We start from the raw sequence: 24,649 nt of genomic DNA, 5'->3' as shown, positions 1-24,649 counted from the left end.
TAAAGAGACAGTATGTCACATTACTTTAAATTTTGAAACGTCATCAAAGTAATGTACAATAGTGTTTTTTTTTAAGTATATTATCTACAATCTTAGTATAAAATATAATCATTTTAAGCAAAAGTAAGTTTATTAAAACAACCCCTTCATCAATAATCCTTCTACTTCATGGGATTATTTCTTAATTGTTAATGGCAAAAAATACTCAAACTCTAAAATACTAAATACTGCCACAGAAAAGTAATTTCAGACAATATATAAGTGATATAGATATTATTTAAAGTATCGTTTCTTTCTAAAGGATACAATTGCTTATTTTGTTTTTAATTTTACTTACCTAATATGTACTTCAATGATTTCTTTGCACTGTTGTAAACAGTTTTGTTTATTTTATTAAATAAAATGCATTTGTTTTTTTAATTATTTATAGTAAATTACAATACGCTGACATATTGCAAGTTATATTATACTATAAAATATATAAATTAAAATACTTTACAAGCTAGACCACACAAACACACAAGGTTATAGGCCGTGTTCTTTTATTGAAAATAAACTTAATATTCAAATTGAAATTCAAGAAATGTTAAATTTGTTTAAACTACACTTTTACTAATAGAAACATGTCTAATACAAATATTTACACATACTATTTAAAATAAAGTAAGCACCTTTATATCTTAATGAAGTTTCAGTAATTGAGTCTACCGCACTAACTATACCTGTTCGGTTGGGGTTATACAATCCCTTGAAGTACCTGGTATTGAAATAAATGGATTATCCTCTTCTTCACCTTTAAAGAGAATTGAATTTATTACAATTTATACAGTTCTATAAAAGTATTACTAAATAATCAAATAAAATTCTGTAAAGGACACTGCAAATAAATTCATGCATTGATTAAAAATAGTACATACTTCAGTCAACGATTTATATTTATTTTACAGTAGTCACTAATTTATATTGCAAATAACGCAAATAACCTCCAATAAAAGAATATTCTAATCTATAAATGTAAATTGGAAACATTTTAAAAATTTTAATTCTGGTTAAGTAAATGCGAAATTACCTGGCTGCCTTAATGTGATTTGAACTTCAGAATATATATTGGGTGTATTGCATTCAGTAGAAGTGCTTGGAATAGGATCTGGTACCTCCAAATGAGTTTCTGTTTCACAACTTCCATATTTATAAAGCGAATTTTCCTGTGTCGGACTTTCATGAAAATCTAAAGTACACATACAAAAATATTGACACAATATTTTATTTAGTTTTTATATATTTACCTGGCAAAAATAATATGGGCAAACTTCCATATTTTAACTTTTTCTCCCCAGGAGTTCGACAAAATTCACTGCTTATCGCATACTCTGTATCTCCTATAAGCAATTTGAGGATCAAGACTTCAGTGTATGATTACCAATCCTCTTTACCCAAATATCGTATACCTGAAAGAAAGTGTAATAAAAATATTGTATATAGGTTACAAATTTACGGTACAATTGTTTCCTTTATATATAAGCGTTTTAATTCTTACTTACATTTTCATCACAATTCGGTCCACAACACACAAAAACCATTGTCCTATTATAGTTTATAATCAATTAACAATAAATAAAATACAACAATACCACAAACCCATCTGCAAAACAAAATAAATTCAAATAGTAAATGATAAACTTGGTTCCTGTTTTATCAACAACACCCAAGATTCCTAGATGCCAGCGCCAAAATGGCAAGTGTATGAATCATTGCGTAATCCTCCCCCACCACAGAGAGTGCACAGCCCCTGGTCTGCACTCTGCACTGTCTGCTCGTCTGCTGCGTCGGTTACGGCAGCGTATGTGTATGTTCAATTTGTTTGTGATAAAGCTGCAAGTATTTGACTTTTATTTGTTATAAAAATGTAATAAAAATGAATGAATAAATAATTCAAAAGACTTGTGACAATTGTATTTATATTCGTAGATTTCATTCGTAAAAATGCCAAAAGCCAAACAGTATAACCTCCAAACTACGAAGAATGTGAAACTTGCGACGATGTCGTTGCGTTTCTGTCGAACTCTTATTTATTTTTTTATTCATAAACGAATCAGATGATCGTCGCAAAACTTGGTATACATTAAATTAATAACATTATCTGTGACATATAAAAAAATTAGCGAAATTCATTGGGCCAATTTTCTTAAAACTGAGTTTTTATCAGTTTTCCCATAAGCGACCGTGTTAAAATGACTGAACTTTGAAATTGAATATCTCGAAAACGAAATAGATGAACCTCTTAAAATTTTGAATGGTTTATTGTAACAACAATAAGAACGTCTGGTCAAAATTTCAAAAAAATTTATTGGAGTGTTTTATCTCTACCGAACGTCCTTAAACGGCCCTAATGGTGCGACGAAGTATGAACATATCAACTTATCCATCTGAATCTGAAGCTCTATCCCTCTATGTGAATCTCAAACCTCGATGTTCCACTATGTTTTGTCGTCGTGGCCGTTCATCCGCTACGGGGAGCACTCCTCGCAACTCTCCCTCATTTTTTCTGTTTTCTTCAAGGATATGGTGGAGGCCAAAAATTCTCGCTCGAGAACAGTAATGTCTTCTGGCAAGGTCGAGGCACATGAAACGATTCGTTCTACGCGCGACATTTCCGGAGCTCCTCTTTCCATCGTCTCAGTACCAAAAGTCTCAACGGGCTGAATACATACACTAAGTCAACGTTAAACTTGTATATTAAAGCAAAATATAAATTGTTTAATAACCTGGTGTCTATTTCCGCGCACAAACCTTTTTGAAAAAAATAATTTCAAAAATTTTCTGACTGACGGTTTTTTCTGTCAAGAAGTCAAAACCCTCATCATTATATATCTTACCAGTTTGGCCGTTTTTTTTTTTTAAAGGAAAAAAACCAACATCCTGCGACAACTTGTACTCAAATGAAACAATATTTATTGTTTCTCTATTTAGAGAGAGGTCAGCCCATTTCGATGTTTGTACAATTTTCACCAAGCCACCCGGATGAGACGATTGCCGCCAAGAGTCCTCTGTTCCCGCGACGATGACGACAACCAATGCCGCTCTCTCCCCGAAATCGCCGACGAGTATAAGGAGAGTCAAAAATTTTTGCCCCACTTTCCAAAAAGTGGCGAAAATAACAACATCCAAGGGACTTCAAATTCGCGCCTCCAAAAGACCTTAGGGTCGGTATTAAGCCAAATCAGTTTCAGACCTTCAACTCCCCAGACGAGGCCGTATTCGCGAGAACTCAGTGTTTCCGGTTTCAAAATTTCTAGAACTAAACCGGACCAAACATTCGGCCACCTAGCGGAATTGACCCAGCCAGTGTGCGAACGTCAACCCAGGTTTCCTGCGGTATATTAACCAGACAGGGATGCCTGGCCAGTGCATACAGCACGACCCAAATGTTTACAACTCACCAACGTAATCCAACCTAACCAGAGCACAGACGCCTGGCCCGACTCAATCCGAATTTCAAGGATTCGCATTATATAGCAGCCACTGCATTATATTCGCTGTACTATGTGACTGTACTGGATGTGACCCAATTTAATTATCACTTCGGGGTAACCACTTAAGGGTTGCTTTCGGTGTGCAGCAAAATGAAACTCTCTCTCAACAGTAAAATAAAAGTATTTCTTATTAATAACAAAAGTACAGTGAAAAGAAATATTGTCGGTGTGTGTGTATCCCGCGTTGCAGATTTGTCTGTACTTTGTCGCTTGCAACTGTTAGATCGGTCCGGCGTCAGGCTGGCGCTCTGGTACACATGTCTGCATGTGACAAAGCAACAAAAAACAGACGAATTTGCAACGCGGGATACTCACACTACGGTTCCCGGAAAAGGGCCACGGCAGATTGGCGCCAGAGACTAGATACATATACCTGCGAGCGACCACACGACGGCACTCTCCAACGAACGCTTGCCCCGACAACATTTCGTTTCCATTGCACTAATGTATTTATGTCATAAAAAATACTGTTTTCATTATCATTTTTTTGCTACAGTTGTGTTGCTATAGTCTTTCCGATATCAATTGAAGAACCAAGAGGATGACAGTATGTACCAGGTTCGGTTGCTGATGCAGCAACTCGGCATTGAAATATTTGAAAAATTTGTTCCTATATTTATTTAGCCATACCCATATACAGGTCTGGTCGAACTAAACGTGCAGGTAGTAGAAATGTATATGCCCAATTGAAGAATGCGCATGCGCGCACTGTTGTTCTGGTCGACTGCGTCATAAATTTCAGTTGTCGACAAATCGACTGGCAGTGCAGTGCAGCAATGCGGAATTTGGGGGATTCATGTAATTTTAATTTATTATAGACACCTTCTATTAATCATTCATATTACAAATTGCGAAAGGGAGAAATAAGAGGGATATTTGGTTTACTAATATTATTACAACATGGCATTTTGGAGACCTTTTGAAACAGAACAAAACAAAATTTAGCATCAATATAATAAAATTGTTTGAGGACATAAATAATTAAAATATGTTGTTTCCCAAATGAACATATAATAGAAATTTTCTACACATTATATACAACTTATTATAATTTTTTATCTTTAGCAAAAAACTTTTTTAGGGATGCCTATAAGATTTTACCAAAAAGCAGATCATTTCACAGTCAGAAATAGGGTTTCTCTTCAAATTGTATTTGCATATCTTTTTGTACAGCAAGTTATGCAAACACTTATAAATTGTAAACAGAGATGGACTCAGAAGGTTCCAAGAATGTTTCTTATTGGTATATTAGTAAATTAGTAATTACTAAAAAGAATATATAATTTGCAAAAAAAATTTACCAATCGACTTCAATTTATTCACTCTTCAAATATCCTCTCCAAGTTTGTAAAAATTCTGTACCTATACCAACGTTATGATTTTTGTAGTGTTTTCTATTCAATGGTGTTTTGCTGTTGTTTTTTACCAATTAAAATGTAATCCTATGATTTCTCATTTCTTTATAAGTGTGCTACTGCTGTGTCCTGAATTCGCCCCTGGTTTTTACGTCATGTACGATTCATCCGCGGACCCACAGACCTGATATCAAATCCTTTATTGGTTTGTTTCAGGGATTAAAGATAAAGTCACAATCTTAGTGTTTGAGGATTCGTTTCAATGACACTTTGTTATTTAAAATGACTTCGGTATGTATTAAAAAAAGCATTAGACTGTTTAACAATATTTTTATTTAAAACAGACAAGAACAGAAAATCTGGGTCTTACATTTGATTAAATTTTTTATAAAATATATACAAAAATAATCACTGACGAAACCTATGTGACTGTAACTAGCACACTAAGAATGGAATTTGAATAGCTAATTTTTTATTTTTTTTCGATCGGTATCACTCAATTCATCACTTAATTCATCCTTAAAGGGACTTTGCCGTGCGTCAGTTGTTCCCTTTTCATCAACCTTTGTCACTTTTTCATTCCTACTGTTTGTTAAATGAGTAACGTTTTCTGAAATTTTTATATTCTTACCTTCTAAAGCTAACCTAATTGCATCTAAAAGTTCTAATTTTTCTGCTGTGGTAAACGCTTTATTACCTATAATTTAAGAAAAAACATATTTCAGTTTGACTGTAGAGTTTATTGGTTGATAAATGAAATTTCAACAATATTAACCTAGTTTCTGTTTAACCGAAAATTGCCCTTTTTATTTTAGTCAAAAAGCCTTCCTGCTCTTCCTCAGAATGTTTCGCTTGGGTTTTAGCCTCAGAACCTGCGAAAGGCATTTCTCCATAACTTCCTGCCAAAGAAAAATCATTTTAGTGTTGCAGCTTCACAAGCGTTTGTTGAGTTAAACCCAAAGGAAACATTCAGCAATGTTTAGGAAATGTTCTCAACAGCTCCACAACCTTCAATGTTTTGAATAATTCGAACCTGCCCAAATTAGGAACTGACGAATGGTCTTAAAAATTCATTAGAATTTATTCCCCCAAAAAATCCATAATATCAAGTGCTTCTCTAATTTTTGTATAAAAAAAAATGGTCGCAGGTGGCCATGGATATTAATTAATAAGTGATATTCCTTTAAGTGTCCAACAGACTTCGTCCCATTCGCGCGAACAGGACCAAATTGCACAAACCAGGAAAGGCAACGTATCTAAAAAAACCCACGCAGGCACGCAGTGTGTCGAGAAAGTAGTGGCGCCGTCGCCGTCATGCAAAATTTGTTTCGGTTAGATATGTTGCCTTCTTGGTTTGCGCGATTTGGTCCGTACGATCCTATTCATACAAATGGAACGAAATCTGTGGGGCCCTTAACCAAAACAGATTTTACACACGGTGAAACCATACAGTACCGCTTTTATCTTCACACGCTGCGTGCCTCGCATGTTTGTGCAGATTCGTGCGGGTCAATTCGAGCGAACTGAATGAAAAAAAAATTTTAAAAACTATGGAATTGGTTAGTTTTTCAGTATTACATTGTATAGACACGCGCAAGTCAAAGTTAACAGAATTTTTCGTTAAATTATTTATGTAATACTATTGTTGTTTAGCTAGTGAGAACAGCTTTCACAATTCTGAACATTTAACAGAGGGAAGGGCATTTTAATCATTTAGTAATATGTACTTTAAATAAAATAAATAGTAATAATAATACTGTAAAAAAAATGGTAATCTTGCAAAGACTATGAACAGGAAGCTAAAGCACATGTATTTATGAAAGTGGCATTATGAATAAACAGAAAAACAAAATGTAGAAAAAACACCGGTACTAAAGTTTATGAAATATAAAAATTTCTTAATAAACTAAGATACAGGGTGCTCTATTACAGGCAAGATACAATAACTCGTTATTAATTGTTGTTTACAAGATATAATACCTTGTTGTTTTTCAAGATACAAAAAAAAATTAAAATAAAAGCTGGAACGGTTAAAAAATTATTTTAAAAGTATAAGAATAGAGCGAGTATAAAAGTGTTGATGTCAAATAATTCTATAATATGGCAGTGTAAATAGTTTTAAATTTGATTGTGGGGTTGCCAAATTATTTAACAAAATTCTTCAATCTTGTGAATTGTTAAAATCTGTAATAGTTGCAATTGTTAAATAATTGACAGTGTGAAAAGCAAAGGTTAGCCATCCACTCCAGATCACTATTTTTGCTTCGTTCCCCATTTTTACATTTCTTTGAATTTTCAAAATGGTGCACGTTGCATTTAAGCACTTCACTACAATTTTTTATTCTTTTTGACTTTTATTAAAGCCTTCTATAGATATTTTTGATAAATTTGAAAATACTTATTTTATTAAAAATAAAAAAATACGCCGTGCTTTCATAAATCACCCTGTATATGTGTAAATACATTTGAAATCTGGTATTTTTAATTTTCTCCAACGTTTTAAACATTTTTTTTTTGTATCTCAAATAATAAGAGTTACCTATTATACTTTGTCATAATAACAGAACACTCTGTATGTATTAAACTGTTTATAGACCTCGGAGAATATGGAAGCATTTTCAACAAAAAGAAACTTGCCAATTTCTCTATGTACCTTTTTTTGAGGGTAAATGTACAGGGTGTTTTCTAAATCCTTGTCAAAACTTCAAGAGATTGTTTTCTAATGCTACAAGTGTCTAAAGCCAATGTGGCGTGGTGGTTTTCAAAAATATTACATTTTGATTTTTTAGGAAGGTATTTGAAGTATATTGTTGAAATTTGGAGTAGAGATTATTAAAATCTGGAATAATGACTATTAAAATTTGGAATATTGACTGATTAGCTAAGGGAAAAAATATGTATTTGATTGGTATACAAAGCATATCCAAAAACGATGGAAATGCTTGAAGAATTTGCCGCTAAATTTCCAAGAATATTCACATGATAAATATTTAGAAATTTTAGTCAGAATTAGTGAAGGCTAAATGACCAGTGATTTAAAAGTGACTTACCAGAGAATGTGATCTGTGACTTTTAATCATTTTTAAACTTCAAAATTTATACATTTTTTATTGGTGTTTTGCTATACTTATTAGAATTTCTAAACTGTCTTTGTACTTTACAATATAATAACTACCTTCCCATTTTGACCACATTTAAGAAAAAAAAATTATTGAGAACTATAAGTAATGATTTTAAATGAATTATTGAAATAAAGGGAAAGATCAATCAAGATAATTCAATGGACATTCAGTAATTTTGGTCATTTCTGGTTAAGTCACTGCCATCACTAATCAGATTTATGTTGTTTTTATACAACATTTCAAAATACTTATTGCCACAGATTGGATCAAATTCCTGAATTCCTACAAACTGAAAAAAAAAATAATTTGAGTGCACTTACCATCCTTCTTGAATGTAACACCCATTATCTGTCCTGGTGTATCTTTTTCTAACTCGGCATAAGCCATTACTAAAGCCTTCTGCTTCTCATCTAATTTCTTTGGTACGATAACCTTGAACGTAACATAATGATCCCCGTGGCCATACCCAGATACTTTCTTCATGCCCTTCCCACTTAAGCGGATCTTAGTATGCGAAGATGTGCCTGGCATAACCTGAAATCAAATTCGAGGATGGTAATTTTGAACGGACTTGGTTCATTCTAATTACTTGTATGGTGTGGTCTTCATATAATCCTTGTATCCTAATTGTACCTCCTAATATGGCTTGTGAGACGGATATGTCAGCTTCCGTGTAGACGTCAGCTCCATCTCTTTTGAAATAATCTGACTTCTCTACTCTAAACGTCACAAATAATTCCTTATTTCCTACCGACATTCTCACTGTTTGTCCATCTTCAATACCTGAGGTGGCAAATATTAAGTTTAAATATTTTATTGTGACACAAATTAACAAGATCACTGCTCATGCACAGATTGTGTCGGCATCAGCTTGTATACGAGGTTTGATCAAAAAGTAGCAGGTATTTTCAAATTGCGGGTGTTTTGACTTTTTTTTGTGTTAGTGATGTACCTGTCGATTTTAGGGAGCTGTCATACTTAGTTTGTGTTTAGCGAATAAATGAATAAGACTTACGCCCGTGTTTTTGGCGATTTTTTTGTGTGGTAAAATGTCGGATCAGAGAGTTTGTCTAATATTTTGTGTTAAAAAGGGAATTAAGAGCAGTGAAGCATTCACAATGTTAAAGTAGGCCTTTGGCGGCGATACTATGTTACAGCCAGCCTACAAGTTTTGCGCAATTTGCATGAGGTAATACAATCTCACAGAGGAACTACTTTGAAGGGGATGGGATAAAAATTGAAGACCAAATAAAGACTTTCTGAGAAAATTTACAATTCCCGTTCCCCGTTCCTTTTTAATCAAACCTCGTAGAAGTGCTCATACTGCATATGTGTCGGTTGAAAGACTTGTGTTACTATTAATTTGAAGAGCTGATCACTGCAGAATACTTTTGTTATCATAACAGTGCCTCAAAAGGGATTGTGTAAATAAATTCAAATGAGCTTGGTTTGGTATGTTAACTTCTGCTAATTTTACAGTGACAGATAATAAGGCTTGAAACACTAAAGATTTACTGACAATGAATTGCCTGTATTAGCTAATTCTACTGATTCCGATGAGGGATTTTTCCAGATTCCAGTAGTAAATGAAATAAACTTATGACCCTCTAAATAAATTCCTAACAAATCAATGTTTCAATTTTACCTTTAATTTCACTTTTTATATAGTGCCTACAATGTTTTGCATTTTGTATTTTTTTTAAATTGGCACATTTTAATAAATACATATATCTTATAAACGTTTCAAAGCTGAGTGTACTCTTTGGTGTGTTTGTTTTTTTATAAACAACAAACACCAAAAATCATGCACTTCGTTGCATTGGCAGATCTACATTCACTAGGGTGGCCCAAAAAAAAAAAAATATTTGTTTTTTGTGTTTCTTGTAAAAATATTAGTTGGTTTATCATGTTTTAAGAGCCCCCTCAAAAAATCAGCTCAAAAAAAATTTTTTAGAGGTTGCTCAAAATTTTTAAAATCTTCCAAAATCGTCAAAAATGGATTTTTTTTAAATTTTTTTCTTGTTATTTTATCATTTTCTAGGTTGAAAAAAATCTCGATTCTGAAAATTTATTCATAATTATTTTAACTTTAAAAGTAGTGTACCTAAAATGTTTTCGAGCGACCTCTAAAAATAAATATCAACGAACTAATAATTTTTTTTGTTGAATTTGATGAACAAAAGAATAGAAATAAATCACGAGACACTTAAAAAATTTCTCGGGGCAAAATTTACTACCGCACTGAGTATCAATAAATATTTATAATTTTTTATTTTTTTAAAATTCAAGTGTCTTGTGATTTATTTCTATTCTTTTGTTCATCAAATTCAATAAAAAAAAATTATTAGTTCGTTGATATTTATTTAGAGATCGTTCGAAAACATAGGTAGGTACACTACTTTGAAAGTTAAAATAGTTATGAGTGACCTTTAGAAATTAAAATATCAATTTGAAATTTTCAGAATCGAGATTTTTTTCTACCTAGAAAATGATATAATGAGAAAAAAAATTAAAAAAAATTCAACCTGACGATTTTGGAAATTTTTAAAAATCCTGAGCGACCTCTAAAAAAAATTTTTGAGCTGATTTTTTGAGGGGGCTCTTAAAATATGATAAACTAACATATTTTCACAACACGAAAAAAAAATTGTTTTTTTTTTTNTAAAAAATTTCTCGAGGCAAATTTTAGTACCGCACTGTATCAAATATTTATAATTTTTTAAAATTCAAGTGTCTTGTGATTTATTTCTATTCTTTTGTTCATCAAATTCAATAAAAAAAATTATTAGTTCGTTGATATTTATTTAGAGATCGTTCGAAAACATAGGTAGGTACACTACTTTGAAAGTTAAAATAGTTATGTGACCTTTAGAAATTAAAATATCAATTTGAAATTTTCAGAATCGAGATTTTTTTCAACCTAGAAAATGATATAATGAGAAAAAAAATTAAAAAAATTCAATCTGACGATTTTGGAAATTTTTAAAAATCTTGAGCGATCTCTAAAAAAAATTTTTGAGCTGATTTTTTGAGGGGGCTCTTAAAATATGATAAACTAACATATTTTCACAACACGAAAAAAAAATTGTTTTTTTTTTTGGGCCACCCTAATCACCTGTAAGTTTCTATTTATTTATGGGAATTGATGTGTTTTTCCTACACTACTGAAGTCTGATAAACTTTTAAAGTCATAAAGTCATAAAAAATCCAAGTCAGTTGTGAAAATTCTAATGATGTTTAAAAATCGATACCATACCAGAGAAAGCCAACTTTTGATCATTTATAAATTGCAAAAATTATGTTTCCATTGAATTGATGCTTTATTACATTTACTATATTTACATCTTGATAAAAGATTTTTATTTCAAAACAATTTTTCTACTTTTATTGAACATTTTTGGCAAACAATTTAAATTATTGACAATTATATAGATTTTAAAAAATCATTAAAACAGCAGAGAAAATTATCCATTTTAAATATTTGATGGTTATTTTTGAATATCACCTTCATTTCGCCAAACACTTTAGGTAAGTGTTCGCCATAAATTAAAAATTAATATTTTTTTTTGTGGCCACTCAAAAGGTCCAATCTGTATATTTTTTCTATTATTTTAAATATTGAAAATATCAAAATCACACATGCATTTTTACTGTCACACTTTCCTCAACTTTTGAATTAAAAGAGAAATTCTGTTGATAATAATAGTATGACCTCATATTGCAAAATTTACAGAATTAAAATACCTCGGTTCATAATGAAAACATTTTTACTTACTTATCACATTGGAAAGGTTTCCCTTACACTCGTATATCCATAAAAAAACAATTACACAATTTACAGGGTGTTGAAAAACAAAAGATACAAAATTACTACTGCTCAAAACAAGATCAAAGATACAGGGTGTTAAATGAGGTTTTCAAAAATAGAACATTGAAGCAAATATGTACTGGAAGATGGCAAGGACAAATTTCTATGCCCCTGAATCTTCTAGACTTTAAATGAGCACCTATATTTCTGAGGTTCTGTGATGCATACAATTCTCAGTAAATTCTGTTAATTCCAGCTCAAGTACTTTTCTTATACTTATGGGTAAGTACTACATGTGGTTGAATTCTTAAACCTTTTTTTTTCCAACACCCTGTATGAGCAAATGAGTTTCTAACTTATATTAACTCTTAACTGTTCTCTTTACTAAACAATATTGAAAAATTTATTTTTGTAACTAATTCTAATTTACAGTTTTCAAGACGTACATGAAAATATTTTTAAAATGTTTCAACTTTAACACCTTGTATCTCGGCAATGAAGTCTTTTTCAACAAAATGTTATGTGAACCCCTTTCATTTTCATTGTAGAATCTATTAGTAATATTTGGATCGTTAGTAACTAAACACCCTATACAACTTACCTGCAGGAACAGGTACTGTAATTTTCCTACGCTGTACAGTGGAGCCCTTTCCTTCACACTCTGTACATTTATGTTTAATATACATCCTACTCCCCTGACAATATCTACAAGTGGACCGCATCACAAAAGGTCCCGTAGTGATGCTTTCCATACCAGTACCATTACAAAACTGACACTTAGTAGCAGTGGTGCCAGGTTCACACCTGGATCCCTTGCATTTTGGACAATTGTCCACCACGTTAATGTTCACTTCTTTGTTTGTCCCTCTAGCAGCTTGACTAAAGGTTATCCGTAGAACAATCTAAAAATAAATAGACATTAAAGAAAATTATGCTTTGTTAATAATGTAAAATTACCTCTTGGGCTTCTCCAAAACCATAGTTGGATTCTGCAAAGTCATCAAATGGGGATCCTTTGCCAAAGCCAGCTTCACCGAAAATTTTTCTAAACAGCTCTTCTGGGTCTATAGTGGACTGATATTGCCATGTCTGACTAAAACCTTGGGGACCTGAAGCACGAGCTCCTCCACCACCACCCATCCCTCCCATCTGATCAGCAGTTGATCCCCAGGTGTCATACTGTTTGCGTTTTGTATCATCACTTAAAATCTTTAAAAAAATGTATTTTATTAATAATTCACTCTATGAAACTTGCTAATGTACCTCGTATGCTTCAGACACTTCTTGAAATTTTTTTGAGGATTCGGGATCATTTTTACTGACATCAGGATGATATTTTTTTGCTAACTTATAATAAGCTTTCTTTATTTCAGATTGAGATGAGTTGCGACCAACACCGAGAATTTCATAGTAATTTTTCCTGGTATTAAAAGCTGTAGATGTAATATGGAAATCTCGTTTTTCTAACCGAGGATCTAGAAAATTAGGTTAAGACATTAAGGTCATGTTATTTTTTTATGATAGTAGGATATTTTGTACTTGATAAGAGAACACTTATATTATGTATTTTATAACATAGGGCGGTTGAAAGTAGTCTTTTTTACATTAGAATGATGTAATGTGAAGAAGTTGTACTTACAATTTTTTTGTAAGGAATTTGAGAAATTTACACGAATAACTGTATTTTTATTACACTGTAAACAAGAATGAAGAAATCTTGTCGAAATTTTGTTTACTTGAGGACCTATAAATGTATTTACATTCTTCGTACTCAATATCCCTACAAGACTTCTCGAAACAGCCATCTTATCAAATGACGGCTAACAACCGGCTAACCGCAACCCGCACCGCACGTAAATTGAAATTTGAAACTTGAAATCGACCCCCATTTCTGACAGATCCATGCTTTAATTTTGGAACGCATCGGTAGGTGCGCTGATGATTTAAATTTAATTTTTTATGTAAATTATGAAGTTTATCCAACGAGTGAAGACTCCGTATTAAAAAAAATTATCCATTTCTGATGTGATTAACTAAAGTATGAAAAAGATGCGAGAGAAATTTAAAATGATATAATTTTTATATAAACGTAACTTTCATTTTTTACTAATTTCTATAAATATTAAATAAATCCTTATCTACTGCATTTGACGTTGTAAGCGTAACTTCATTGCTAGACTCCATCAGTGCATCCACGCTACAACCAACAACTTAAACTTTACAATCCATAGTGTAAAATTAATATTCAAAAATTGAAAAATGTTATTCTACTAGTGGAGAACATTCCACGAGATGTAGAATAACGTGATGTTACCAGAATGCAAATTAAAAAGTCGTTAGTATAATTTCGCAATTTGCAATTTTCAAAAAGTTGCTCTCCAAATATACACCTTTTTGAGGACTTAAAAAATCCATATAATTTATTTTATTTATTTTTATGGTAATGGCTTATACAACAACTATAAATGCGATGAGGAACCTGTACATTGAGAATGAAATTAAAATAACATGATGGATTTTAAACTACACAATTAGTGAAGTTACATCCGAAAAGTGGCGCTGCTATTACACAAGATATAGAGTCCCTAGAATAACAAAAAGATAGCACGAAGTCAAGGATATTCATAAATGTCCTTGCATGAAGTAAAGAGTTACGATCTGTAAAAACCATTTTTACTCACAGATTACTAACAGCTTTTACTAAACCGTTTTCTTTTGCTCTCAGCTTTGAATCCAGTTTGAGTCATGATTACTGAACACAGAACACAGAGGTCTGTAATCTGGGTTACTGAATCAGTATCAAACAAAACACGTACTAGATCCATGAATCCAATTTCGAAGAGAACATCAGGATTTTATTTACATTTGATTTGATTTTAAATATCGTTTAGGTAAACCTATTCTTCTGTGCACAATTAAAATAAAAATAGTAACTGTAATAGAAAAAGTTTGATTCATAGGGGAAAGGGGATTACCGATCCTGATCATATAATCTAACATTATCCGAAAACAAGAAAACAACTACGAACATGATTTTTGGGATCATAACGCGTTTAGATCCGAAAACTGCAACCGAAACAAAGCATCTCATATGTTCAAATCAAATCAAAACAAAGAGAATGGGTTATGTTTTTCTTCACTTTTAAATGTGGTGTCTAAAGTAATTTCATTTTATCCAATTAATCAAATAACACAAATGAGTCGAACAGCAGTAAAGGTAATTACATCTTCAGTAACAATATTTCTTTCAATATTAAAAAAGTGTATCACCTAACTCTATTCCCATAGAATTTATATCCTCAAGTTTCCTTCCTAACATATACTGGTACTGCAAATAATCATGTTGCTCAAATGAGACTTAGGTGTAGAACTAAAGATGAATTCAAACAGTGGCTTAAAGAGTATATGGAAACATCAGAAATTATTTTTCGTGTTCAGACAACATTCCCATGTACAGGACGGAAAGCAATTTACAAGGTGAATTTAGATAATTTTAAGAATTATATGGTCTAAATAGTCTTTTTCTTTCTCTTTCTAGGCGATCTATCGCTGTCAGCATAATACTTATCCCAATAGTCATAAAGCAAGAAGTAAGGCATCTGCAAAACACACGGATTGTCAGGCCAAACTAAAAGTGACAATATTGAGTACTCCTGAAGATCGTCCGTATTTGTAAGATTTTGCAAATTTTTTTACTAGTCTCAATCTCACAAAGTAGTAATAATTTTTTAATGTTTTTATAGTCGTTCGAACAACAACCTTCGTTTTGAGTATCCTACAATCGTTGAAGTACGACATAATCATAACCATCAGATTGGAATAGAAGGAAAAAAGTATAAAGATGTTAGTGATGACTGCAAGGAAAAGTTTTTGAATTTATTTAGAAATAATCTTGGACCAACCGAGGCTTTAGAATTTCACAAACAAGATCTGATGATTGAATATGGGGATGCCTATCATAAAGTTGTAGCTGATCGATCTATTTGTCCTGATAAGCGGTGGGTCTACCGCTTTTATTACGCATTTTCCAAAAATAAATTTGATGAAATTAAGTCGACTCAGGATGATGTAGATTTTGATTTGGTAGACGATTTGGTAACAAAATTGTCAGATCGTCTTAAAGAAGGTAGGTAATATTTGTAACTGTATTACAGAACTTGTTTTTATGCAGGGGTGGCCCACGAGTCCAAATTTTGTACACTACAATACCAAAATACATAGTATCAGTATTATTTTCAGTAAAACACCATTATTTCTAAGTGGTATGTGATACCTGGGGTAGTATCGGATAATACCAATCTAATATTGCGATTGAATTAATTTTGAGGAATTTTTTTGTAAATTCACGTCTTTTATGCGAAAAATTGTGTGTATTATTATATTTCAAAGTGTTCCTCGCTAGCCGTTACTTTTTCCCATCTTTTTAGCAGCATACGGATTCTGCGTCGAAAGAACAACTCATCTTTTGATGCCATGCACAAATTGATTCAATTTTTCGTGTCTTCTAAGATTGGAAACGCAAGAGATGGTATTCTCTGTATATGTGGCTTTGATACTGGGAGGTTATTTCAGTTTTACATGTTGTTTGTCAAATGCTGGAGTGACAATTTTAAAATGAGTTCTGTGTACGCTAGCAGATTCGAAGCTGTGTTTTTGTGCATGTCGACGACTTGCCAGAATGTGACATCCAATGAAAGTGAATGTTTGAGGTTGCTTCTGTGTAAAAGGAATTCACACTACAATTCATGGATGTTTCAAGAGGATAATGATCCCAAAATATCGGAGTCGCTTATGCACAGACTGGAAACGCGAAAATGGCATTGTTTCACCGGATTGGCCTTCTCAGTCTCCTGATGCCAATCCAGTTGAATTGGATGAATTTAAAACTCAGGGGAAAACTAAAGCAGCTGAGACTTGGAGGTGCCAAAAATCTGTCAAGGCGATTGAACAACATACTAAGCAAACACATTTTAGCTTAACGATTGTACTAAACGGTTGAAAAAGAATTTTTCATAAATTCTCTTTTTTGCAGATGTATCAGTCCGTAAGCACTTGTGGAACGGACTGTATATTTACATTTCAATAAAATTCTTGCAAATTGGTAAACAGAGAACATTTACACCATCTAGAAAATTTAAAAATTATTGACCGGATGCATTTATGGACAACTCACGATTTTATTAGGAGTTACCTCTTATTATTACTGCCACCACTTCTCACAGGATTTAGAATATATATTTTTTTATGTATGTTGCTCTTTTTCAATCTTTTTCTTATTAAAATGTCAATTATGTTTAAAAATATAATAGTGATGGCACTTAGTAGTAGTGAAAAGGTGCGTCCTCAACCTGGCAATTATGCCACAAGTGGGCCCTTTTTGCCTACCCACAGCCGTTCCATCACCTGTCTATTCTCTCCTCGAACCTACCGGATGCCCTAATGAATGCCAGAATTTTGGTCCATCTCACCTCAACCCCCTGCAGCTCTTCAGCACCAAAAACTTCTCCCAAAGGCTGCACAGTGTCCCAGAAGGTGGACAGGGGTGTCCTCCCCTACTCCACATTTCGGACATAGAGGGTCCTTCTCAATTCCTATTAAACTCAAATGCTTCCTAAGTCTGGAATGGCTTGTCAGAACCCCCACCATTTGGTTTAAAGCTCTTCGACTAAGGCTGAGCAGCCATCTCGTCTTAGATTTGTTAGGTCCATGTGTAAAACTATGGGCCTGCCTACATCCTCTATTTCTCCTCCAGTTCTGACCTAAAGTTTGATAAGCCCATTTATTAAAGCCCCCGTTAATGCTACCTCGTGTGATTCCTAAGATTGGTTCAGGTCCTTGGCCAGGTCCTCTAGATCTGAGACGAGCTAGTTGATCAGCCTTCTCGTTACCAGGGATACCCATGTGGCCTAAAACCCAAACCAACTTTACCTCTCTTCGTCTGACTAATGACTCCAGATAGAGTATCTCCACATTCCTGGACGAGGGCAAACCTTGTCCTCGGGCACTTAGTTAATATATGTAATACCAGAAACATAAGTAATAGCACCTCATATTACTGATACCAAATATATGAATAACATGTTCCAGTTAGTCATACACTATAATACCGTTATGAGCCACCCCTAATTTTTATGTTTTTTTAACATTCTTCAGGTATGGAAAAAAATCCTGAGGATTTCAGTAACGCAATCACTGTTATGTACACACAGTTAATGTCCATGAATACTGAATCTGCATTGGTATCGGCATTGTACCGTTTTGGAAAATTAAATGTACCGCAGAAACAATCTAGAATAACACCGGCGCAAGGAGCATGTATTACTAGAAAATATGATTTATCACAAGTTCCACAAAAAAGGCCTTGTAGTTCCACTTCTAATGAATCTGAATACTCGTTTCCAATAAAGAAAGAAGAAAATTTTGAAGGTAAATTCCAACCGTATCAGATTCCATTCGATTTAGAAGACTGTATTCTTCTTGAAGTTTTTTCAGAAGATTGATATGTATAACTTGTTATAATGGCACTTTTTCTTTTTAAGTTAAGTTAACTGAAAAATGTATTTGAATGTGATAATAATTTCTTTTATATTAGTAATGTAAGTGTGTTATCTATTAATAAACGGTAACAAATATTTTTTTTTTCAGTTAAAAATAAAAATAAAAAATAAAAATGAAAGAAACATTTATATGTACATTGGAAAGACTAATTTACATACTTAACTAATAAGATACCGAGTTCAAAGATCAAGGAACTTTATTCCAAGAATGATTATTTCTTAAAAAAGTGATGCTTTCTAAAAATTTTCTTAAATTATTCCCAATATTATATTTCTGAAACATCGAAAATTGAAAAACCTATTCGTCTCCGTCAATTGATTAGAAAAAAAATATTTTCTACATATAAATACAACCTCTTCCAAGATCTTATCAAAGTTAGTAAACTTAATTTCTTTCAATTTTTTTTTCATCATGAAAGTTCTTTATTATGAAACTAAAGGCCAACTTAAAAAAAACGTTGAAACACTAAAAATTTAGTGCTTTTAACCTATGCTGATTAAATTACTATGGTTTTTTCAGTTGTTATGCCATGGCCTATATATGTACCCAGTCGCCGCCAATTACAGACTTACCTTGCACTTAACCTAGGAATCCCCGACGTGTTCTACAAAGAGCGCCAGAAGAGACTGCCTTCCGGCGAGGGCCAGCCAGGGCAAGAGGAGGTCCCGCAAAGCGCCTACGCACCGGCCATGCTTGTGGTCGGGGTAGACGATGGCCCAGGCCTACAGAAATAAGGCAGGACGAAGAGGGATAGTTTCCCTCGGTCTCAAATTATCGAGGCCAGGCTTAATCCGAACAGCGCGACGTGCTTTTATGTTTCTCAAACTAGGCTCCGTGAGTCCGTGCCCGCCGTGGGCATAGATCCACTATCAGAACTCCTAGTCTGTCCTGATGTTAATTTCCTAAAATGGCTACAGACGGAATTGCTCATCGGACTCGCGCTAGCCAGACGAGCCGGCGAAGCAAGAAGAGCGCCAGAAGAAAGGGCCCTAGCCGGCGGGCCCAGCCAGGACAAAAGGAGGTCCCACAAAGCGCCTACACCGGTCGCATTTGCGGTCGGGGTAGACTACGGATGGGGCCCACCTACGAAGGCAAACATTGAGGCCAATTTCTAGCCATGGAATAATGGCGCGTCGCGCTCATCGGACAATAGTAGCCCTCAGAAACGTTCTCTGTATTTGTATTTCTAGTCATTCCAAACTTTCGTGATGACTCTGCAATAACCTCGCCACGACTGAAAGTACATATATAATAATGGTATAAATAATACATCTTCTTGTTCAAAGAATCTGTGATTAATGTCTTTGAACAAAATAAATAGATTGTTGGTTTTTTATAAACTAAGCCACAAAACATAATATATGCTACCTTGCAGATTTGTAAAGCTACGCTGTCATTGGTCGGTGTGATCAGTAAAAAAGAAAACAATTTATTCAGGTACGTCATGGCAAATTGAATGCAACTATAAAAATTTTCATAATTCTTATCTTATGTTGGCAACACTTTTTTACTTTCTGAAATGACTTGACTTTTGACATTTCAAATAAAAGTCAACAATTTACCTACACTACAACAAACAATTCACCTTATTTTAAAATGAAAATAATGGATAATTTTGTGTGCTAAATATCATGTAAACCTTAAATATTTTACCATCTGGATTTCAAGTGATATTATAGTTTAGTGTGTTAATATTTTATTCCGTCTTATAGTAATAAACAAAAACAGTTACCTAATAAGTATGTCTATCACAATACAACAAATAATTACAGATGCAAAACGGCTTGCTAGCCGTTTGAAAGAAAGGGATGTTGTAGCTGATGTTTTATTGAACGAAACCCATGCTATAAATAAAAAAATTGATGCTATGAAACAGGTATATATTGTGACATATTCCAATACATTAAAATTCCTTTTTTCAATAGTTTCAGGAAGAGGTTGAACAATTAAATGAAGTAGCAAACCAAAAACCACATTCCCAACTTATTGCAAATATTCAAAAGGAAAATCGACATTTACGAGAAATCCAGCAAGAGAACAGAGAACTTCGAGCTGCGCTCGAAGATTACCAAACTACATTAGAACATATTATGAGCAAATATAGGCAGCACACAAGCGAACAAATATATAGATCTAAAATTAACTTTAAAGCTTTTCAAGATAAAAAATATAGCGAAATTATTCAGACTCAAGCAGAGAAAATCCAAGAAATGGCAGCAGTTATGGATAAAGCTGCATTAATAGATGAAGATAAGATCCTCAGGGAGCAGGAAATTGTGTCAATGCTGAAGGTGGAAAATCAGGTAATCCATTGCTATTCAATTCATATTTTAGTATAAGTCCTTTAGTATAATTCCTTAGAATTCCAATATAACCAATAAATTTATTACAGTGGGATTGATAGTGGCATACAATTTTAGTGTTGTTTTAGGGTTTAAGGCAAATGCTGGAAATATCTCGTAAACATGGGAGCTTGAAAACAGAAGACAAAACCGTACAAACAGAAAGTACCTCATAAATTCTTGTCCGTTACTAACTATAATTTTAATTGTAAATGTTATAATTAGTTGTTCTTTTAATTTATTTGTTTTTAATTACTTGCACTGTTATATAAAATGTAATTTTGCGAATGTAACATGAATATTACTCATATGATTTGTTCAATTAACACCATTTTTATTTATTTATTTTCTATCAGTTTTCCAATAAATATTTTATGCCACGTGTTTGTTATCTTTGAAAATTGATTTGCTCAAAAGCGAAAATGTTGACAAAATTAGTTTATATAGGAGTAAAATATCCCACGTGCTTTCATATCATAATAACCTTGTATACTTCCTTAAATCCCGATATATCAATGAGTTATTTGCTGTTTTAGTCTTAAAATTTACGTACAAATTTTAATTATAAAAGTTACACTATTATCAGTTAGGAAAACAGTTTTATTTGCGATGGCTTTATGTGAAATATAGAACTAAAATAATGAAAAATTACATATCTGATCGTTCGTTTCAAATAAAAATTTATAATAGTTTTGGTTTGTATATATATAAAACGAAATGATTTTAGAAAACCATACCCTGTTTATTATTTTTTTATTGAAAATAATAAATATATTACATTCTTGATGTTGTGTATTCAGATGGAAACTGGAACGAATGGCTTCCACTAGCAAAAATATTTGGTAAAAGTCCAGCATTAGGAATTATATTCCAGGACAATGTTAATGTTATATTTTTGTTTCCCCTGAAACAAAAATTGTATCAAATAAGTCAGGACACAATAAATTCGAACATTTCAAAACTAATGAACAAAATATGAAAAAAATGTTTTTATAACTTGCTTACTTTAAGCCATTTCCATCATCCCAAAAGTAATATTTTGTATTCATATTTTTGAAGTCCAACAGTGCATTTTCTCCTCTTAAAATAATCTTATCCCACAGAACGACCTGAAAAATATAACCACCCGTTAATATACTTACTATTTGAAATTGATAATATATTTTCTATAATTAACAAACACGCGACACATGAACTTACCTGATTTAATTCATTGTTAACTGTCTCGTACTCTGCTGTTAAATATAAAAATAGCTGTTTAACATTCCAGTTAAATAAAGGAGTCAAATCTGTTTGTAAATCAAACGTAAGGAAACCTAGATCATTTTTCTCTCGACTTGCACTATAATCTGGGACATTTTTTCTGCAACAAAAATATATTAAAATGCTTACTAAAATGCAGAGTGGACACGACTTACACTACGACTTTAACTGTATTCATTTTTGCATCTGTAACATAGTTTAAAAAAACTGTTGAAGCAAAACAAACAAAAGTTAAACAAGCCAAAACACTGAGAGCATAAGCTAAAATAGAGTTGCCCCTTTGTATTACAGAATGCATTTTGGAGTCTCAGAACTAAATTCCTCCTACTAAAAGTAAAATAGGTTATTTACATCGACATGGTACCACGTCAAATCAATAAGAACAGCTGTCAAATGTCAAATGTCCAAAATAAGAGTTTTTGCGATTTAGCTTTGTAACCGAATGAAAATATGGTTTGAAAGAGTTTTTAAAAAGAGGCACAGGCCATAATATTAATTAGTATAGTTACCTCGTAGCCACATTATTTAGATTAAGAATAAGAATGTTAGTAAAACATTCATTAATGAAATTTTATCAAAAACTTGATATTTTATAACATGTTACAGGGACTGTCAGCGATGACTCGCGCCATTATTCCATGGCTAGAAATTGGCCTCAATGATTTTGGATCGAGGGGGATTATACCTCTTTATCCTGCCTCATCTCGTGTAGGCCTGGACAGCCTTCGTAGGTGGGCCCCATCCGTCGTCTACCCCGACCGCAAATGCGGCCGGTGTAGGCGCTTTTTGTCCTGGCTGGACCCCGCCGGCTAGGGCCTTTTCTTCTGGCGCTATTCTTGCTTCGCCGGCTCGTCTGTGTAAACCCCCGGGGGTGGTGTCATGTTTATGGTTGGGTAGGGTAGTGCGGCTATGCAGCCTGGGATGCGCTTTGCTAAGGTACATGTAATCAATAACTTTGCAAACAGTATTAATCAGGTTTATTTAAAAAGTCATACAAAACTATGTTTTACAGAATAGCACCATTGGTCTAAAATTTGAAATCTTATTAAGTATATCTTTTAATCAAAGTAATTTCTGTAATATTTCCTAATTCCTGACTCTTGCTTGCTCGAAACATATAGCACAGTTTCATCAAATGGTTTTTCACAAATGAAAAAAGATCGACAGTTACAATTTCTATTGTTCCAATAAATTAAACCAGTTCTGGTTCTAATTGCTAGGATGCAATGATCGTTTTGATTATTGGGGTGGCCAGGGCTCCAGTTCGTATATTGGACAGGTTTGGCTGTAGACATCCATATCCAAGTTTTTCCATCGAACATTCTGGTAGCTGAGGTCCAAAAGTCGCCAGTGATACCTAAAACAGTTCATGACGTACATAATGACTGGTAGGTTCCAAATACTGGAAATACTCGGTTATTGATTAGTTATTTTTTCTCCGAAAGAGAAAATCACTGATTCTAATAATCAGGTTAATCGGATCACAGTCTCTGAAAACCCTTTATGTAACAACGAATTATGAATTATGAAATTATGAAACATTTATCCGGTAGAGTCGTGTTCCTTTATTGATCGTATTGATGCGATGTGTACCCCGGGGGCACCCTCCCCGATGACATAAAAAACTTAATACGTGACAGACGACGTGCGAAACGGCTTGCCACCCGCACCCGCCTCCCCCGACACAGACATGACTTAAACGTACTTAACAGACGGGTGAAGGCGGCTCTGGATGAACTGGCCCAGGATAACTGGGCTAGGCACCTGGAGTCGCTGGATCCACAAGACAACAGCCTCTGGAAAACGCAGAGGGCCCTGCGACAGACCGCTCGCCGTAAAATTCCTCCAATCCACGGTAGTGTGGGGGTGGTTTACACGAACCAGGAAAAGGCCGAGGCTTTCGCCGATAGCCTGGAACTGCAGTGTAGACTGCCTCAGCTGCCCGACGAAGACGAGGAATTCGAGATAGTGGCTGAGCGCGCGGCCCGACGCGTCGACAGAGAGCCAGACAATGACATAATCCCCCCCGCAACACCTGACGAACTAAGACTGACAATACGCAGACTTAAAAACAGAAAAGCCCCCGGACCCGACAATATACATAACACGACACTTAAACGACTACCACACAAGGGCCTCATGGCCCTACTAAACATAACAAACGCGACACTCAGACTAAGACACTTCCCTACCCGCTGGAAAACAGCAAACATAATCCTTATCCCAAAACCCAACAAAGATCACACCATCCCATCCAACTACCGGCCCATTAGCCTGCTCCCGGCTATGAGCAAAGTGGTAGAAAAAATTATCCTAACCCGTCTAAGAACCCACTCCCAAGAACTGCAAGTCATTCCAGACGAGCAGTTCGCCTTCCGACCCAATCACTCCACTGAACTCCAAATCCTTCGCCTTACCGAGCACATCACGGCGGCCTTCAACAGGGGACAGTACACTGGTGCTGTCTTCCTGGACGTCGCAAAGGCCTTCGATACGGTTTGGCATGAAGGCCTACTGATGAAAATGCTCACCAACCAATATCCCATATCCTTTACCAAACTCATAAAATCCTACCTACACCACCGAAAATTCCGCATCCAAATCCAAGATTCCCTTTCCACCACCCGTCCCATGGAGGCCGGTGTCCCCCAGGGCACCGTCCTGTCCC

The 24,649-nt window shown here is 34.0% G+C and overlaps 5 protein-coding genes across 6 annotated transcripts in view; 2 read left to right on the top strand and 3 right to left on the bottom strand.

The window, feature by feature from the left end:
• Positions 1 to 5,211: 5,211 nt before the first annotated feature.
• LOC108910369 (protein tumorous imaginal discs, mitochondrial) lies at positions 5,212 to 13,659 on the bottom strand. 2 transcript variants are annotated; one of them, XM_018714952.1, is made up of 7 exons: positions 13,458 to 13,659; positions 13,082 to 13,293; positions 12,776 to 13,027; positions 12,420 to 12,720; positions 8,600 to 8,793; positions 8,331 to 8,544; positions 5,212 to 5,585 (listed from the first exon to the last, which is right to left on the bottom strand). In XM_018714952.1, exons 1-7 carry the CDS (start codon positions 13,621 to 13,623, stop codon positions 5,353 to 5,355), a joined length of 1,572 nt encoding a protein of 523 aa, XP_018570468.1. In that variant the 5' UTR covers positions 13,624 to 13,659; the 3' UTR covers positions 5,212 to 5,352. The 2 variants fall into 2 exon arrangements, with proteins under 2 accessions (XP_018570468.1, XP_018570469.1); XM_018714953.1 differs by lacking the exon at positions 5,212 to 5,585 and adding an exon at positions 5,594 to 5,787.
• Positions 13,660 to 14,872: 1,213 nt separating this feature from the next.
• Positions 14,873 to 18,384, top strand: LOC108910377. The gene is made up of 5 exons (XM_018714968.1): positions 14,873 to 15,035; positions 15,107 to 15,295; positions 15,357 to 15,490; positions 15,562 to 15,944; positions 17,972 to 18,384. The coding sequence occupies exons 1-5, from the start codon at positions 14,910 to 14,912 to the stop codon at positions 18,316 to 18,318; spliced, it is 1,179 nt and encodes a 392-aa protein (XP_018570484.1). The 5' UTR covers positions 14,873 to 14,909; the 3' UTR covers positions 18,319 to 18,384.
• Positions 18,385 to 19,893: 1,509 nt separating this feature from the next.
• On the top strand, positions 19,894 to 21,087 carry LOC108910375 (FGFR1 oncogene partner 2 homolog). Its single transcript, XM_018714962.2, has 3 exons — positions 19,894 to 20,252; positions 20,302 to 20,679; positions 20,808 to 21,087. The coding sequence occupies exons 1-3, from the start codon at positions 20,118 to 20,120 to the stop codon at positions 20,892 to 20,894; spliced, it is 600 nt and encodes a 199-aa protein (XP_018570478.1). The 5' UTR covers positions 19,894 to 20,117; the 3' UTR covers positions 20,895 to 21,087.
• Positions 21,088 to 21,454: 367 nt separating this feature from the next.
• LOC108910372 (signal peptidase complex subunit 3) lies at positions 21,455 to 22,360 on the bottom strand. The gene is made up of 4 exons (XM_018714959.1): positions 22,137 to 22,360; positions 21,919 to 22,081; positions 21,724 to 21,827; positions 21,455 to 21,622 (listed from the first exon to the last, which is right to left on the bottom strand). Exons 1-4 carry the CDS (start codon positions 22,277 to 22,279, stop codon positions 21,493 to 21,495), a joined length of 540 nt encoding a protein of 179 aa, XP_018570475.1. The 5' UTR covers positions 22,280 to 22,360; the 3' UTR covers positions 21,455 to 21,492.
• Positions 22,361 to 22,962: 602 nt separating this feature from the next.
• LOC108910378 (perlucin-like) overlaps positions 22,963 to 24,649 on the bottom strand; it is a 5,090-nt gene continuing 3,403 nt past the window's right edge. The window contains exon 4 of the mRNA XM_018714969.1: positions 22,963 to 23,338. Coding sequence (XP_018570485.1) covers positions 23,040 to 23,338 — 299 coding nt within the window. The 3' untranslated portion in view covers positions 22,963 to 23,039. The remainder of the gene's footprint in view (positions 23,339 to 24,649) is intronic.

Source organism: Anoplophora glabripennis, unplaced genomic scaffold, assembly GCF_000390285.2.
Source record: "Anoplophora glabripennis isolate ALB-LARVAE unplaced genomic scaffold, Agla_2.0 scaffold397, whole genome shotgun sequence".
NCBI classification, from domain to species: Eukaryota; Metazoa; Arthropoda; class Insecta; order Coleoptera; family Cerambycidae; genus Anoplophora; species Anoplophora glabripennis.
This window is presented reverse-complemented; position numbering and strand designations above follow the sequence as displayed.